At 36.9% G+C, this 19,253-nt stretch overlaps 1 protein-coding gene across 1 annotated transcript in view; it reads left to right on the top strand.

Annotated features, from left to right (window-relative positions):
• The window catches only part of SUGCT (succinyl-CoA:glutarate-CoA transferase), a 311,211-nt gene that overhangs the window by 243,559 nt on the left and 48,399 nt on the right, over positions 1-19,253 (top strand). The window contains exon 13 of the mRNA XM_058812181.1: positions 16,349-16,412. Coding sequence (XP_058668164.1) covers positions 16,349-16,412 — 64 coding nt within the window. The remainder of the gene's footprint in view (positions 1-16,348; positions 16,413-19,253) is intronic.

Genomic DNA, 19,253 nt, shown 5'->3' with positions numbered 1-19,253 from the left:
CAACATCCTGCCATAGGTTTTTTTCAAGCCTGTAGTTGAAAACATGAGAAATGGGATAGGTACAACATCTTCTACCACTTCAAAAGTCAATCCATCCTTTAAAGCTCTTCTCTGCCTTTGAAAGGAAAATCTTCTGAATTCCTTAAGTAAGACACATCTTAAACCATATGAACCACTTTCTGTGCTGACAGAATTTAGTTAAAGCTCATTATGTAAAAAGGTGTTATAAGGAAACTTTATAGAGTGAATGCTCTTTATAAACTGGAAGCTAAGGTTCAGCCAGTTTCCATTTAATCCTCCAATATTGCCTGCAGCATTCAAGTAAATTTCATAACAGTCTCCCTCTGCCCCAAATGAAAACCATGTGCCTGCTTCATTTTTCACTCCTTTCCTAGTCCCTCCTTTCAAATCTGTCCTCAGTGCTTTAGAAAACCTTGCAAGTATTGATGAAATCGAGATAACAAAGTCAATTCTGGTTCTCATTAATGAGGCCACATTAGCACAAGTACTGTGCTTCCTAAAGAAGTTGAATTGCAGTCAAATTGTCATGCGTGTATGGCAATGGAAAGTGTTAAAAAGCATGTATATACATTGTCTATTCCAGAGTTTCCAAAATTAGGACTTTCATTCTCCACAGTGAAATTAACTTCAGGAGCGAAGCAAATAGGCAAAGCACTGTGATTTGATACTTATTTTATTGCAATTGATCTTGGGCAAGAAGACTTCATTTTGGGCTTTTTCTTATAGAATGTCAACACATTTAGATATAATGTATTCATTGCTTATTAGTCAAGTAATTTCAGATTATTTTTCCCCGATTTATTATTTAGATACTTCTCCTCTAAGAGGAAAACATTTCCTGAACAACCACAGACTTTCTTCATGACTGTATCACGTTAGCACATAAAATTATCAGCAGGCAGAAGCATAATCAGAAGTCATGGGGATGTCTGTCCTTCTTCTAGATCCTTGTTCTGTCCCTCAGAGAGTGCCAGCTTAGTTAGAATCATAGAATATCTTGAGTTGGAAGGAGCCCACAAGGATTGTCGATCTCCAAGTCTTGGCTCTGCACACAGCACCCCAAGAGTAACACCACATGCCTGAGAGCATTGTCATTAACAGGCTAAAATGCAAAACTGACCGAACAGTGTACCAACATGTTTTGGGTTTTGCCATAACTCTTGTTTGCATCAGTAGAAGCAGAATCTCTTTTCTTGCTAGCTAATCCACAAACAACCACAGGTAATGTTACACAACTCCTTGTAAAGATCACCAGTAACAAGTATCTTCTTGTAAAACTATTCCCACTTACAGTAGGAATTAAGCATTTTAAGTCTATAAAGCAAATGTCCATTTACTATGGTGTGGTTCACATTGTGGAGCTAACTCAGAGAAGAATCCAGAGGCTGGATTCTAACTCATTTACTTTTTTCCCCTCAAAAGACTGCAATCAAAATGAAACACCTACAACTTAGTAATCAAATTAAAGTTAAATATAAGATAAACATCTTGAAGCTGCATTTGAGTGTCAGTTACATACATGGAACATTTCTAAATAATTTTTTGTGTTGGTACAATGTTTCTTAAATTTGAAAGTGGTTCTAGCTTAGCGTGATTTAACTTCATCAAGTTCACCAAGACTTCATCACCTTGAATAGCTGAGCAATAATAATGCCAACAAAAAGCAAGCATCAGATTTATGACAGCTCTGTTTTCTTTGGTGTCTTCCTGAGTGATGTATTTATGCAAGACAAATAAGTAAGCTGTATCTCCAGGAGGCCTACTTGAAAAACTCCAGTTTTTTCCTGGAGATGGAGTATCTCTTTTTGCTTCAAGTATGTGTTGATGGATTAAGGGAGAATGCAGGTAGGTCCCAACTGTCAACTACCTGTAAGTAGAGATTGAATGAAGATTGAGCATTTGTCAGTGCTGAAAGGGAAAACTGGGTTGTGCACACATCTGAACTGCCCTTTAACACATTAGACACCACTTATTCAGGGCACATTTTCTGAACACATTTCTGCTTTTTCCTTCAACCCACAGAGTATTGACTCTAAGCCTGTGAATATTCTATTATATATAAAAAAGGAAAGAACTGATAAGGAACATCTGTGTCAATGGATACATGGAAAGCAGTGCCAGTGAATCCCAGAAACACTGAGGATTTTATAATATAGTGAAAATTCATTTTGGTGGCCTGTCTCACCTCTGCTGCTGTAAATCAGAAGGCAGATGACTAATGTCCAGTGAACTGAAACCAGCCCAACACAGTATCTTGTCTGTATCTTTTGGTGACCCATATGCCTTTTATTCTTCTGAAAAATTGTGGAAAGATTATTTTCCACATTTTGCACATGAGGAATTGATAAACACAGTCCTGGATACATCTCAGTACTAAACCAAGCATTTATGTGAGATTATTGAGGTAGTTACATTCTAATTGTAAGATCACTCCATCATTAGCAGAGTAATGTCATAATTATAGTAATGATAATTTTAGTCAATTATCAAAGCCATAATCACCCTCTGGATGTGTCTTTCTCTGTTGCCTATATGAGGGAAATGTGTTTACCATCCAGCAATCCTTTGTCAAGTGTTTAATGGTAAGTGAAGTGAATATGAGTCATATGGTTCATTTCCAAAATCATCCTATACATGCATGGCAGAGAAGAAATCCCACAAATACAAGTTCATTTTTCAAATGAGAAATCCTTCCTTTGACTATCTTTGCTATTTCACCAGGTTACATATTCCATTGCAGTCCATATCAGTAGTAACTGTCAATTAATTTTACATGGCAACTGTGTTTTGGTAATTTCTGGGTTTCTGTAAGTGGAGGATGGGCTGAGTCAGGTCAACAATAATCATCTTTCAAAAACCGGCTTTCTGTTGAATACTGGCAGCTGTATTCAGGAGGCTAAGGAATACATGAAAAAAAACCCAGAACTTTTAGTTTTTCCAAAAGAATATTTCTTCATATATACAATGAAAGTAAAGGATCATGTTGAAATAATTTTTTTCTTCTGTTTATGTAAACTAAATGGTGTAATGAATGAGTGAGAAAATGTTTGCAGGCATACAGATTATTTTTTCCATAGAAAAAAGAAAAGTCTGTCTAAGGGAATCCAGTTTATAGGTTTTTATGAAGAAATTATACTATAAGTTTTATGGGAATGAACTTACAGTAGGTCTCTGACATGACTAGGTCCTCAAGGGAAATGCTATGATATTGGGCTTTTACATGATCTCAGAACCTAGATATTAGAGGTGGATCACACCACTGAAAAATCCTTCTGTACTGTGAAAAGACAAGGTTGTTTTATGTAGTGCATTTTTTACTTTTTTACTTAGTTTTAGCCTTAAAATTTCTGTCCAAAAGACAGGTAGATCTTAGCAGCAGAAAATTAAAATAGTTTTTCCTATTTAAATGTTGTGGTTTTATACATCAGCACTTCTCCCTAACTTGTTGTTCCTTATCTCCATTTACTGTTACTACTGCTTAAATATTTTAATAATATTTTAAAATGTTTAAATATTTCTTATGTGACTCTAATACATCAAGAGAAGGACACTCGTGCTCCTAGGAATGTCCTCCTAGGAGCTGCTCAGGGCACTGGGCTTGTCTGGTTTGAAAAGGAGGAAGCTGAGGGGTGAGCTCACTGCTCCCTACAGCTTCCTGAGGAAGGGGAGAGGGAGGTGCTGAGCTCTCTCTGCCAGGACATGGGGAATGGCTAAAAGTTTCATCCATTGGGAGAGATTTGGACTTGATACAAAGAAACGTTTGATGACCCATCAAGAAGCTGGAATAAGCTTCTTGGAGAGGTGGTTGACGCCTCCCCCTGATCATGCCCAGCCCATGTCAGTGCTGAAAAGGCATTTGGACAGGGCTTCTAAAACCATTCTTTAGCTCTGGTCAACCCTGAAATGCTCAGGCAGTGGGACATGATGAGCATTGCAGGTCTCTTCCATCTATTCTATTCTATTCTATTCTATTCTATTCTATTCTATTCTATTCTATTCTATTCTATTCATCTTACTGCTTGTATGGCTCTTATTTAGCACAGAAGTAGTCACCTCCTCTGATCTTCCCTTTATTGTAAGTCAAGTTTTGTGACTTCTGATCCGCATTCTTTGTTTGTTGCTTTGCTTTCTGGTTGGCATAAAACCCAAATACTGCAAAATTGGAACTCACAATATTTAAGAAACACTTTTAACAGTTATTTAGATTCTTCTAGGCTTGGGACTTGTATCCTACATCGCTTATTATTTTTATGTCAACATTCATGTGCCTCAGTTAAGGAAAAAAATGGCCTTATATCACTTGCCTTTTAAATATCTCTTTCAAGCTCTGCATTTGGTTGACATCACATAAGCAGAGTAGCGGGGAAAGAAAACTTCAGACTAATTAAATACCTGAGCAAACAGGTGTTTGGAACAATTAATTACAACAAAAAGAAACTCTAGTTTTATGCACTCCACTGTAAGTAACATTTACATACATATAAATGAGATACAAAGAAATAATGCCTTCCTTTTTTAAAAGTATCCTGTGATGTTCTCTTAAAATATATGACTTAAAGGTATGGAACACTTGATTTGTTATTCAATTCTGTTTTCAAACTAGCTTAACATATCAAACATTACAGTACTTTCTGTTTTAAGCATTTTTTAAAGTTAATCTCTCCCAAGAGTCTTCTTGAACAGTAGGTGATCAACTGGAAAAATGACAAAAACTTCAGAATATCTCAGATGATGATAGTAATAGAATGGTTTCATTTACCAGCAAAATTGAATTTAATTTTGTTGCAACCGAATTATTTAATGAACTTTTTTCCTGAAAAGTATAGAAGACACTTGCTTTGATACTCGAGTGGTATTATCTACACAAACTTCTTGTGATGTGCATGGAATAGTATGGTTTTGAAGGCATTTATTGTCCAATACTAGTAGATGAGTCCTTTTGCAGGATTGGAATAAATAAAATAAATTTACCATTTGTAGAAAATACATATTGTATGATAAGGTAGCATTTTAATCAGAAGAGTCAAAAAATGAAATTTTGAAGCTTTTGTATTATACTTAAATTGAACTAAGATTGGAGCTACTCTCACAGATCAGCTACAAGCTGAAGACAATTCCTTTTATTAAAATGTTCTTATTTCATTTTATTGGATGTCACCCCTCTCTTCATTTTTCTAGTTTGATTGCCTGTCATTTTAATTATCTCCTTGAATTGCATTTGATAGAATAAATGTCGTATACAAAGCAAATTTTCAGAATGAGAGAGTTCTTCTGGTTGCACATGAGGGAGTTCTTCTGGTTTCACAACGTGCTTCAACTAAACTCACATACTGAGTGAAGTGTTGTAATTGATGGTATTTGTGCAGCTCTGAAATAGTTAAGAATGTAAAAAATGCTTTTGAAACTACATTGCTCATCTGCTTACATTTGCATGTTTAGGAAAAATGTTCTTCCATCATTACTGTCTGTAACACTTTATTGCTATCACATGCTAGTCTTGCCTTAAGTAGTATTATGCAACAGGTGCCACTGCTGAGGTAGAGAAGAAATCCTTAATACAAAGCTGAAGATGATAGTAGGGCCCTGGAAAAATGTTAAAAATAGACTCTGAAAATGTTAGGCCTTGTGTTTGGCAGATCATGTAAAATTGCACCTGCGTAAGCAGTATATGATAAATGATATAATTGTTAGATGTGATGATTGTTTAGTAATTAAATATAATTATTGTTTAATTGTAAGAAGAATCATTAGAAACTATGTTAGAAGTTTGAGGGGGGTCACGAGGAGCCCATGCTTGGATGAAATCTATGTATACAATAGAAAAATATAAGTTTAATAATTAACGTGAAAGTTATATAATGATAGAATATAAAAGCATGTTCATCCCGAATCCATGTTGGAGTCAGATTTGGGTTTGTACCCCTGACACCCAGAGCTCTTCAATAAAAGAACCTGCATATAATAATTCTCGTGATTATGTGTTTCTGAACGCTAGCAAAGAGACAAAGTTGAATATAACTTCCAAAGTTTGAAGATATGAATTTATCCACTATCTTAGTGTGAAAGACAGGTGTCAGCCAAGGAGGGCAGGAATCTCCCTTGGAATGGAAAATATGACCCTCTTTCATCTGAATTATTATAACTTTGAAACTAGCAGGCTTTCAGGCAAAGATATGGGAAAAGGAATAGTTCTTTACTAGTGTGTACATGGATAACAAGGCAAACACCCAACAACAACGGCAGCAAGAACAAACAGAGCCAGAACCAGTAACAGCCTTCTCCCGCCAGCAGCACTTTCCCCTTTGGTGCAGTTACGGTCACAGCCGGCAGGGGCGCTGCTGGCTCCCGGCCGGGCAGGGCAGGTTCCATGAGTCCCCCGCGGCTGCAGGGGGCGCTGTGGCGTGAGCCCAGCCATCCCTCCGAGCGGTAATGGCGGGTGAGCTGAAGAGAGAGAGAGAGAAGGGGCTTTCCTTTGCCAACCCACAGGGGCAAGCCAGTCTCAGTGCCTCTCGGCAACCTGAATGGACTGCAGCGGGAAACCTCAGGAGCAGCAAGCTGGAATGGCAGAGGCGGGCACATCCGGTTTGACAAAAAAAGTGTGTCAGAAAACTCTGGGCCCTGCCAGAAGCTTCAGGGTGGCTGGTTGTTGGGTTATAGTGTAGCCAGAAGTCCTGAAGCAGCAGCAGAGAACAGCAGGGCTGAGCCGGGAATGGCTCCCCTGGGTAACTCACAGCCATGGTTGATCCCAGGCTCGGGCTGTGCAGAGGGGGCAGTCGCTGGCGGACAGTGGGGCGCTCACACGTCCCAGCGCAGCAGCACTGGCTCTGGCCTCCCAAGCAGCAGAGAAGCTAGCCAGTAAGCTCCAGTCACAGTGCCGAAGGAAAAGAACATAAAAAACGGGCAAAATTCCACATGGCAACAAGTATTTGTTGTCAGAGAAGTCCCACGGTGTGGTCGTGGAGAGGACTCACCTCACTGGAAGGAAGCAGCTGCACCTCACCGGCCCAGTTCGCACAGGAAGTCTCAAGCTGGCTCTTGCCCATTGCAAAACTCCCAGAGCCAGGCTTGGGCGTGGGCAGTGACCATCCCAGACACAAAACAAAAACATAACAAGAAATGAGCATGGGATAAAAACCCATCCCTAAGACACTCTGGTGAACTGTTTAGTGTCTGTGAAAATTTGTGTAAGAATTTAAGTGGAAAAATCTGTCCTTCTTATTTTCCTTTTTCCATTTCCATCTTGGTCTCAGCTTCTCTAGCAACTTGTACAGCAAAGTTCATTGGAAACATCATATTTAAAAGTATTTTTGCTCACAGTTACATATGTAGTATTCACATACCACTTGCTTTTTAAATTAAATTCTTACAGAGCATCAAATGCACATCAATGATGAAATAACTGTGAAATGTAGTATTCTCAAAACCGTGCTTTGTTTTTTTTAAATGATGATTGTTTCTGAAAGAAATCACCTGTTTTTTGTGAACCCTCATAGCCCTGAAATACCTTCCTGGCTTTAGTTTCTTTTCGTTTTACTGCAACTTGGAGGGAAATTTTATAGTTGGGTAATAAAATTAATAACTAAATGCTAATGATGGAAAAGTGGATGGCAGTAGTTAAGTGCTGGAAAGGAGTTGAAGATACTGATACAAAGTGGGAACTTACTCTTCACCTTCTCCATATACATCTTGCACCTAGCATTCTTGAATCCCAATTCTGTGGTGTAGACATGGTTAAGAGTTCTCTATCTTAAGTGGGTTTCTTACAAAGGCTAATGTTAATGAGATATATGAGAGTATAAATCAGGAAAAATCTCCATGTGCCAGAGTTTCTGTTGATGAAAGTTCCTTTGACTGCCCAGGGCATCTAGCAACACTCAACAACATCTATACAGTTTACCAGGGTTGTCTGCACATGTTGCTATACAGAATTCCTTTGACTTAATTTAAAATGCTGTGTTTTAAACCACAGTCACAGCTCCTTTTCTAAAGGGCTATGAAAGTCAGTGCAAGATTATGCAGGAATAAACCACTTATGGGAGGCGTGGTGAATCTCTGCCTGCAGTAGACTGAGGATGTGCAGGGAGATGGTCTCATCTGGATGTCCTTTACAATACTAAGCAGGTGCCACTGTTAAGTGGCATTCCTCTGAGGATGAGCGGGTTTTGCAGTCCTGGGAAAGGTTAAGTACTCTGAGCTGACAGACCAGCACTAATGAAGCGATGATGTATAAATAAACCATGACACTTACATGGCCGGTGAAAGATGGGTGGCGTACTTAAAAGAAGGCTCTTGGGAACTCAGTGTGGCATGCAAGGTCAGAAAACATATACTGATTATGTACGTTGTATTTGGCAAAACAAGTGAGACTCCCAAGGACCATCAGAAATCAAGTGATATTTTAGCATAATGTTACAATGCTGTTGCTTAATGGTTCGTATGCTCACTATTAGCCTGATATTAAATTTGTGAATTTTTGAGGCTTGTACATTTTGAAATAGCAATTCCCTTACATGGCGGACAAATACCTCAGTCATTTTTCAATCCAGAGTTACATCTGCATGTGGCTTATTTCAATACCACATGGCAAAAAGTGACCTCTGAAAAATCTCAGTTATCCAAAACCCTATCAGAATTTTCTCTTCATCATCTTCAGCTCCATAGGCGGGTCTGTAAATGATCCCTGATGAATGTAACAAACATCCACAGAGTTGCTATGAAAAAAATGGCAGTGGGAAGGTTCATGGTATTCTTACCCCACCAGTCTCCCACTTATGGCACACAGTGCTTGAAGGTGTGGCAGTCCTAGCTTATTATCAGTGTAATAAGTTATACAAAATGCAATACACTTGCATTTTGTTAACAAGTCAATTTCCACAAAAGAAACCATCCGGAAACTTATTTTGTTGTTGTTTGATATAATAGGTAAATCACAATGAAATAAAATAAAATAAAGCCTTTCATGTGACATTCTGGACACCAAAATTATATAATCTATGTACAGTCCAGGATACTCTTCTTAATTTTTACATTCACTTACATCTTTAAAAAGTAAATGTAATTAGGTTTTTCCATGCTTTTTCTTAAAAGAAATTGCAAACATAACATTTAAAGGCAGAATATAGTATTTGTAGTAATCCAAAGTAGAAAAAATATTATCAAACGCCAGTAATTTTTAACACCATTGCTAGCAGAAAATTACTGATAATTTTGATTGAAATGAGGAAAAAACCAGTCAGTACTTCAGACTGTTGCTATAATAAAATCAATCTGTTTCTGTAGCAGCAGGTGATCAGAGTGGAGTTATCAGTGTTAGGAAAGCTATGCTGCAGCTGGACACAGACTCTTTGATTGCGGAGCCAGTGCTGTGAATACAGCCACACCCCGTCTTCCTACCAGCATGAGCCAGGTCTTATATCCAAATAGCAGTACAGCCAACCATCTCTGCTAAAATATTTCTGTGAATTTACACATTCAAACCCACCAAAATTGTGGTTTTACAATCACATCAGTTCTCAGGGAAAAAGAACATCTGAAAAATATATGTATATTTTACAAATAAGGACAGATTGTTTCCTCTGCCACGTCTCCAGACTGATGGTGCAAGAAGTTGTCAGGGGACTATTCTTGATGATCTGAGGGAAGGAACCTGATTTTTAAGCACCTGGACAGCCCCTTGAAATCATGGTCAGGTCTGCAGCCTTGAAAATCAGAGAATTTATGCGATTAAATACAGACTTGCATCCATGCATTTTTGTGTATTTGGCCCAAGTTATAAACCTTTATTCTCTTAATCTCCTTGCTATTTGTTACAAATATTAAACATATCAGGTTCATATCATGCTAATAAACCCCTTGGGAATACTTCCTTCTCCACAAGAGTTAAAAACCTGATTCTTTACTGTAACATGGTCTGCTATTAGAATAAAAGTACCTTATTTTACTCTCATTACTTTTCAATATATCTGATGAAAACATAGGAGATTTATATAGACTTATTTAGCAGCTGTCTCATATTTACTTAGAATGTGAGGTATAAATTAAATTTAGTAATTTTTCTCAAAAATAAGTATGTGTTGATGATTAGACAGTGGCAAAGGTGTTTCTGGTCTGTCAGAATAGGTTTCCATTGTTTAATACTTTTGGATTGTTTAATGTCTCTTTTGTGCATTATACTGTGGCTGATTTAGCACTAAGGACTTTGTAATTTTTAATTTTGTAGGAGGAGGTACTAGGGAAAGCAAAACATTAATATGAGAACTATTCTAAATATCAGGATCGTATCTTACTTTGATTATAAATTTGAAAGCTGATTTAGGAAACTGAATTACTAAAAATGGTAATTGTCTGTTCAGATTGGACCCAGAAACAGTTTGCTGAGTAGACTCTCAGGGTGGAAGAAGGTGAGTCTGTGAAGAACAGACTTTCATAGGGTGCCTGAGAAGAGGTCACTGTGGTGGGTATATTCTGTTCCACTATTATGAACCACTACAATAATCCTGGAAACTTTTCCAATTTCACCAACTTTATGCTCCCTTCTGAACTGAGGTCTAATTTTAGTCTAATGTGCAGGTTTCATAATTTCAGATTATTGATATTTCAGTTAATGGATGACAAATAGAATCTCCTTTGGGATACTTACACAGAGCTTTGCATAGAAGAACCTCAGTGGAAGGACTTGTCTAAAACAGTAGTAAGAATAGATTGCTGGTGCAGGAAATGAATGACTGTGGTGTCATGCATGAGTTGAGAAAAATCTGGTATATGAGGGCTCACACCATTGATGTCAATCATACAAAAAGTGCACAGGACAAGAATCAAACGGGCAGGAAAATGGAAAAAGGAGAAATTCTGGAAAGGTAATACAGTGACAAATATAGAGTTAAATAAAAAAATGATCTGGCCTACTCTCTGCTTCCCCAAATGTATACAAAACCTATACATATCTCTATACCAACATGAGCTGAGTAAGAATAAAAAAGGTCACTTGAAATTCTTGGCAAAGAAGAAGGATCTTGACATAGTAGCCATTAGTGAAGAACATTGGAATGACAAAAATCAATAGGAAAGTGTAATACCTGCTATAAACTGAACAGGATGGACAGATTAGGTGATAGAGCTACGGGAGCTATATTAGGGCTATACTGTTGAGCCTTCTACTCAGGAAACGGATATTGAGTCCAAAATGCTGGAGGAGATAAAAGAATCCTCTAAGCCTAATGAAGTAGTAATAATGGGTGAATTCAACTGCCTTCAGGTGGTCAAAGGTAACATTGGGACAGAGTGTAAGGGGCGCAATTTCTCATCACTCTCAGTGATTGCCTTTTGAAATGTTTAGTTCTAGAATATGCAAATGGAATTCCTGATATAAGGGACTTAGCAGAATGCAGGTAAGAAGCTCTTAACTCCTGTATCAGAATGTGCCATTTTTGATTAAGTAATGGCTACCGTAAAACCTAAATTCAATACTGAAGAGCCAATAGCTAGTTTGCAGAACCACTATTAGTCTAGAGGATATAAAGACTCTTTAGACAAAAGATAAAAAAAGTAAAGAAATTTAATTCTGATAACCAAGAGGGAATCTAGGTGAAGTTTCTGTGGTAGAACAAGAGATGTAGCAGAAAAAAGTATTTAAATACTGTGACATGGATCAGGAGAAAGATGTATGCATCAGGCCTCAAAAGGCCATCCCCAGAGATGTCAATAAAAAGTAATTTTGCCTGTAGCATATAGTAGCAAATAGCTATCAAGATGTGACAAAAGAAGAACTTTGTCAAAGCCATCACCTCACATGCACAAAAAACCCAACAAGTTTGGTGAGGGAGACAGTCTGTAAGACACTGGCCTAGAAGAAAGCAGCAGTAGAAAACAGGGACATTCCAATGAACTGTGATTTTCCTGTGTGTATTCATATAGTATCACAGACATGGTACGAGGGACCTTAGAGACTCTAACATACTCACAGTGTTCACATTGTCAGAATAAGGCAATGGGAGAAAAGAGGTAAATTCATAGGCAATCAGAAGTAACAAAGCCAGATTTTATTAATTCACAAATTTGTTAAGAAAGCAACCTTTCTTTAAATTATGTTCTGTCTCATGAAAAGGTAAAAATCTTCAAATATGAGAGATAGGTAAAGTGGAGATAGATGTGATTAATTAGTACAATACTTATATATAGAGTAGAGAGCTAATACCTTCTCTAAGTGACCCTTGCATATTAGAAAATGTGTTTGGAAAGAAGAATAGTAAAGTTATTAGTGATGAAGGACAAAGTTTGCAACACAATTTGAATATATTGGGATTTCTGCTTTGGAAAAAAAGGTGGAGGGGAAACATGCTGACATGCAAACCATCCTGTTGTGCAACAACATTCTAGGAATACAAAGTCAAGCAGAACCAGGCATCAGATGGGGATATATTCAATATCCTTTCCAAATTTCAAATGACTTGACATATTTTTATTTGGAAAGGGCTACTTTCAGTATGTGGGATGCAATTCCAAAATGGCATTTTCTTCACATGTGCTGTTACTTTTTCAGGGGGTGATTATGGCCATTGCTCTATGTTCAGCATGTACAGGGAAAACTATTATTACTTTTTTGTGGTTTGGAGGCACGAGTGGTAATTTCATTTACCAACAGCCAGCTATCTTGTGGCTAGAGAAATGTGGAGAAATTGGTTACATCATTTCCTTTGTGGCCCTTAAAATCCTTTTCACTAAACTCTAGATGAATCTGTGAAAGAGTAGTACCTGTACAAATGCATATGTTGAGTGCATAGCTCCACATGAAATAGAACTTCTAAAATTTGAATCAGGGAAGGGGGAGGTGGGAGCTACAAGGTTTGATATGTTTCTGATTCTAGTATCTCCTTTGATAGGGATTTGCAGGCTTACCTTAGGTAGAATTGAAATAGGTAGATTTGAAACTTTGATGGCAGTGTTAAGAGGAACCATGTTGTTATGGGTGGTTAGTTACATGCGTCATCAGAAGTGATGTTTGTATTTGGAATAAAATAAAATGGTGTCACAGAATCAATCAATTAGGTTGAAAAAGACCTGTAAGATCAAAAGTCTGAAGACCATCATGTCAACTATATCAGAGTCAGTCTTTCTTTAAACACCTCCAGGGGCAGTGGCTCCACCGCCTCTCTGGGCAGCCCATGTCAATATCTGATCACCCTTGCTTTGAAGAAATACATCCTAATGTCCAGCCTAAATCTCTCCTGGAGCAGCTTGAGACTGGCCTCTTCTCCTGTGACTGGCTGCCTGGGAGAAGAGGCCAACCCTCACCTGACTGCAGCCTCTTTTAGTAGGTAGTTAGAGGTCTTATCTCCAGGATTGACAACCCCAGCTCCCTCAGCTGCTTCTCACAGGGTTTGTGGTCCAGATCCTTTATCAGCCTTGTTGCCCTTTTCTAGACTCATTCCAGTACCTCAATGTCCTGCCTAAATTGAGGGGCCCAGAACTGAACGTAGAACTCAAGGTACAGGCTCACCATGCTGCTGGCCACACTGTTCCTGGTACATATGAAAAGATTTTTACTGAAAGACTGAAGACTGTGCTTCTGATTTCTTTATGGTGTTATCCCTGCAAAATGCCTCCCAAACATTATTTGATTCAGAAAATCTCACATGGTAATAGACCATATAGAATTTCTACCCTGCAAAATAACCCATATGAAAAAAAATAATAAAATTTGATCTATTGATTGCAATCATCTTTTACATTCTCTTGGTTCATCAGTTCCTTATTATGAGCTCAGGTGAACACAGACACAGCAGAGGGCTCTACCACATCAGAAATATCATGGCCATTTCAGCTATACAAGACAATGGAGGAGAAAACCATTGAGTTGTGTCTCTTGCCTTTTCCTCTGGTTTTCCTTGTCCTTGATGGTAAAGGATGTGAACGTTGCAGTAATCCTTCATGTTTTTGAAGAATGTACATGAGAAGTTGGTGAAGCTTTTTTTCAATTTGTTTTTGAGAGTCCTAATAGTGCAATGAATGGAATGGGAAATTACCCAGTTATTTTAAACAGTGCTGCTGATGTAGGAAAAACATCCACAGTTCTTGACCAGTCATTTCTTGGTGATTGTTTTCTTCAAAAGAAAAGTTGCTACTGAATATATCAATATAGGCTTAATTACTGTAGAAAATAAGATTAATAGAAATGTCAGTGTTTTGAGTAAAAAATATATCCGAAAGGAAAATTCAACACTGTACTAATAATGAAAATAATAAGGAAGCTTGACTGCATCTTAAGCAATTCTTTTAAAAGTAGTGGTGATCCTCAAAGATACTTCAGGGGTTTTGTAGTTCATTCTGTAAAGAAAAGGGATCTGGAATTTGAGTTTAACCAAAAAGTATTTTAAAAGAAATTTAGGTCTGTCTTATGAGAAGAAGAATTTAGAGAGTCAGAACAGAGAAAACCATGATTTTTCTGGAGTCCTGAGTAGCTGCTAGACAATTTGTATGCTTTTCTTTAAACAACTGGAGACACTTTCAGGTACATGCTTTAACTTGCCATCTGAAGAACTGCTTATTCACCTCAGTGTGTTGTGGATTTCAATTTCAAATGAGTGTGCTTTCTTGCATTCAGGTCCCAAATAATCAATTAAATGCATAAAGCAAGCTTGTGTAAATAAATTGTGAAGAAAGGAGGCCAAACTGTCACTAGTGTTTGATTAAGGGCATTACTGGAAAGATTCTAAACATGAATTAAAAACGCAATTATATTTTCTAATTCTGTCATTTGGAAAAATAATCCTGGATGTCTCGCTTGAATGTCTACTAAAACTGCCTTTAACCTTCTGAAATAGAAATAGAACTAATGATTTGGTATACTGCCAAGCAATTAGACCAGTGAAGAGACATTGTTCCCCCAGCATCTATTATTGGAAATATCTAGATTTCTAAATGTCATCTAAATAGGTTCATCCCACAAGCTAAGAGAAAGCTGACCTGACCTTTTGACACCACCTGTTGAGGAATAGGAATTTTTTAAGCACGCTATTCTACACAGATAAAGGGTTCACAAGGTTTGACCTGGAAAGAATGGTTAAAGGAATTAGTTTTGTTTAGTCTAGAAAAGAACAGACTGAGGAAGGATGTGATTACAATCTTCCAGTACATAAAATAATGTTATAAAGATGATAGTGATGGGTTTTCTCTGTTCATTTGGGGAAAATACAAGAATAAAGATGTTTAATAGTCAGACACTTAGATTATGTATCAGGAGAAAAATTTCTAGTAATAAAAATGCAGAACAAGGTGCAGACTACATAAGAAAATTCTCATCTTATTAACTTGAAATTTTAAAGATTAGTTAGACCAAGAGTTGTCATTAATAGTCAAGGTTGCTGTGTTGTTCATGGTACGAGGTGAATAGATAGATGATCACTTAAAAGGCTTTTCCCATGTTTCAATTTCTATACATGATAGAATTGGCAAGACATTCTAAACTTGTTGCATTGGATATGAAAGTAATTGCCTAGTGGGTGGTTATCTATTTTTTTTTAAATACTTCTGATAATATGATTAAGGTAACAATATTGCAAGGATGGAAGAATAATAGATGAAGAAATTATAAATATTGTTTAGTGGCTTTTAGTGCAGAACTGTATAAACAAGAGCAGTGAGTTTGCTATTATAAATATCTTTTTCTCTGTTACTTGACAATTTTGGTATCACACATTGTTTTCTGGCTGAAGTTAATAACAAGGATCTGAAAATTGTGATGAATAATTACCCCATATAGGTATACATAGGGCCTAAAGCATGGCATACCCACTCAAAAGAATAGAAAAAACATAAAAATTATTTAGTCTTTCCAAAATGTCTGTAAAAGCTATGAACACAGCATTTCACAGTATGATCCATCACAAGCTCAAAACTAGCAGTGCAAAAACAAACAAGAGAACATAGTTGATGTATAGGCCATTAGTACATATTGAGGTTAATATGAAAGGGTGTGAAGGTTTTAATACTCATTCTGTGTTGGTACCAGCTGTCTGTTGGTGGTTGAAAGTGTAACATGCTTGCAGCTCACTTTGTTTGATGATGACTCTAAGAGCTTAAAATATGTTAGACATGTGCAGTCTTAGTGAAGCTTTTATTTAGCTGCATGAATAAAAAGTAGTGTCAAACATCAAAGCTTTTTTCCTTCACATTAAACAGACTACTTGTGTTATAGCTCCTTGTATTTTCAGAGAGTCTGTGAAAGAACACAATAATGTTTATCTCTTTTTTTCCTCTTGAGTTTAGGAACTGGTTGTATTTTATATTACATACATGTTTTGTTTTCTTTTGTTTTGTTTGGTTTTCCTAGGTACTGCACAATGGACTTGTGATGGAAATGAATCATCCAACAGCTGGGAAGATAGCTGTTCCAGGTTAGATGTTTAATCCTTTTTGCTGAATTAAATGCTACATGACATCCTGAGTGGTTCTGGAACTCAGCTGAGGACATGACGCATCTTCACATTTCACTCAAATGAATAAAAGTTTAACCAGGCTGACATTTGTTGGATAGTCATTCCATTGGTGGAATAATCATTCCAGTAGCAGAAAAATGGGTTAAAATGTGTGTCAGAATAGCTTCTGGTTTTCATCGGTCAGTTGTCATAACATGAATATCAATTTGATAATATTTGCAAATTCTCACTGCTAGAAATGTTACTGCTAAATAATCTACATGAATATGTGAATCTGTTTTTGATTTAGTTTGATTTTGCAAGTTACCCAGGCTTCTTTTTAGGGACATTTCTGTTTAAAAGAAAAAAAAAAAAAAAAGAGAAGGGAAATTTTTACTGAAGACTTAATGAAGCTCTGCCATAATGAAGTCATAAATAGATATTTTGAACTTCCAAAAATACAGAAGTATATACAAAAGTAATAAACTATTCTCTTTACAGCTCTAAATGGACCAGGAACTTGTGTAGCTTTCCTTTGATTAGACATGTTATGTAACAGAGTTAGGTTCAACCACAGCCATTATGAACATCTTGCAGTTGCCTTGGTTTTGATAATTGATCCTTGTCTGATAATCTGTTAGGTATTGGGCCAAAATTCTTCTTCTCTCTGCTTTTCTTTCTCCCAGGCCACATTGAGAATTGTTTCTTCCTTCATTCAAAACACTATGTCATGTCTAGTTTTATAAGAACTTCTCCTTACATTGTGATTTTCTGTGCCAGTTCCATCCTCTGACACTGCATCCAGTTGTAATCAATTTCAGTTGACTTGAGCACATGTAGTGTTAAGAAGAATTTGATCCATAAAATTTATCTTTATATTCACATCCTGGAATCACACTGGGATGCAGAAAGAATTATTTGAAATAAACTAATCCTGTATTAGATCATAGTTTCTGCATGAATAGAGGGGGTGTTTGTGTGTGTGGATGTGTATGCTCCATATTTGCTCTTTATCACAGTTTGCATTCCACATTTGGTCTCACTAGATTTCAATGTTTGGTTGACTGTATTGAAAAATGCTTCTCTAATTTAGATGCACATATCTGGAAATAACAATCCTTTTTAAAAGAATTTTCTTACAGAAAAGCAATCCTGGTTTATTTACCCAAAATGAAATGACAAATAAAAGGTTTTTGAGTTAATTCTTTTTTAAGAAGTAGAAATAAAAGCCTTACAGATGGTAGAGGAAGTGTATAAGGTTTTCATGTTGCATACAATTTATAATCTATCTTAGAGAAAGCAAATACTCCTTAAGGGGATAGCTTAAACTGCAAGAAGAGGAAAGAGATGAAAGGAATGTTCTAATGTCTGTCAGCAGCGATAGTATGTATTGGCAAGAGAGAGAATTTTTACATAGGTAAGCCATAGTACTTCCCAAATCCTTAGTAATTTTTTTATTTTATTAAACTAGTGACACTGCACTAAACTAAAATAAATCATCTTAGTCTCTAATGGTTTGCCATTTAGATGGACTTCTATGAAGAGTTTCTTGTATTGAAACAGATGGCTGAAATGATTATTGGATATTTGAGCAGGAAAAGTAGAATTCCTTCCTTTCCTGGCATGGGAGGATAAGGAGGGGAGACGCAGGGGAGGAAAGGGGGAAGAACACTTATTCAGTGTGAGCAGAATGGACCTATTGATATCTCTGGAAAGACAGTGCATTACATTGTCCCAAAACTAAAGTGAATTTGGCCACTGTTGATGATAGGTAATGGAAGTACCCTGGATTTGTCCTACTTAATGATATGTTTGAAGAGTACAGGGAAGGGTGTGCAAAGAAAACCTATAGTTGATAATTTCTTCTCAATGACAGTTAAGAAATAGAAAGTTTTGGGTTTTTTTAAATGTGGTTATATTTTAATATCTTGTATTTGGTAGAGAACAAGTTTAGTAAGCTCTTAGTTTCTGTCTCAGGATTGCTTATTAAGGAAAATTAAATTATTAATGTGAATGTTGAAACTGAATAGGCTGAAAATGTTTTTCTTTTAAGGGACTGGGGAGATTCTAATCCCAAAATAAAAAGAGATTGCTGTTATTTCTTAACCATATAAGCTAGATTTTAGTGTGTCCTTTAGTAATTGAATTGGACATCACACTTGAGGCTCTTGAGAGAGGTCTGACTTTTGCTGCCAAATAAAGTTGTGAGTGCAGTGACAGGCACTAATTAAGTGGGCCATGCTGGCAGATTTCAGCTCCAAGTATCACAGGTGGCCTCTGTGTCTAGCATATTGGTTTGCAGTAGTCCTTCTCCAGACATGTCCCCGGTTTGAGAGTCGATTCAAATCTGTGTATGAATGCTCCTTTGGAGATCTTGCAGGTTGAAATGGATTTTGCCATTGACATTAGCGTTGGCTACATTTTTAAGGTTGGACTTGGTAATTAATACTCCTCCTCTGCTTAAATATCTTTTGATATGGTTATTGAATTTGATAATTTCCTCATTTTCCCCCTTGCCGATTTTGTGATTCCCAGCGTAAATGAAACTGTGTGCTGATAAGTGCGTTATGGGAAAAGTTGTACTACAAAGAACATTTCTCTAGTAATTGTTCTTTTCAGAATGTATCTTTATGGTAAGAAAGCAAGCAACCTTGCATGTTTCAAGTATTCATGAAAAGTGTCTATGCACAAATAGATCGCATTGCTGTTACTACTATCAAGATATCTCCAATTCAAGAACAAATGTGAAAAAGAGAGTTCATTGTGTCTTAGAGTGACTCTATAAAAGATTGTGAGAACATTCTGAAGAAAGATGTCGTT

Source organism: Ammospiza caudacuta, chromosome 1 (assembly GCF_027887145.1).
Source record: "Ammospiza caudacuta isolate bAmmCau1 chromosome 1, bAmmCau1.pri, whole genome shotgun sequence".
NCBI lineage: Eukaryota > Metazoa > Chordata > Aves > Passeriformes > Passerellidae > Ammospiza > Ammospiza caudacuta.
Note: the sequence above shows the minus strand (reverse complement) of the source record. Positions and strands in the feature narration are given on the sequence as shown.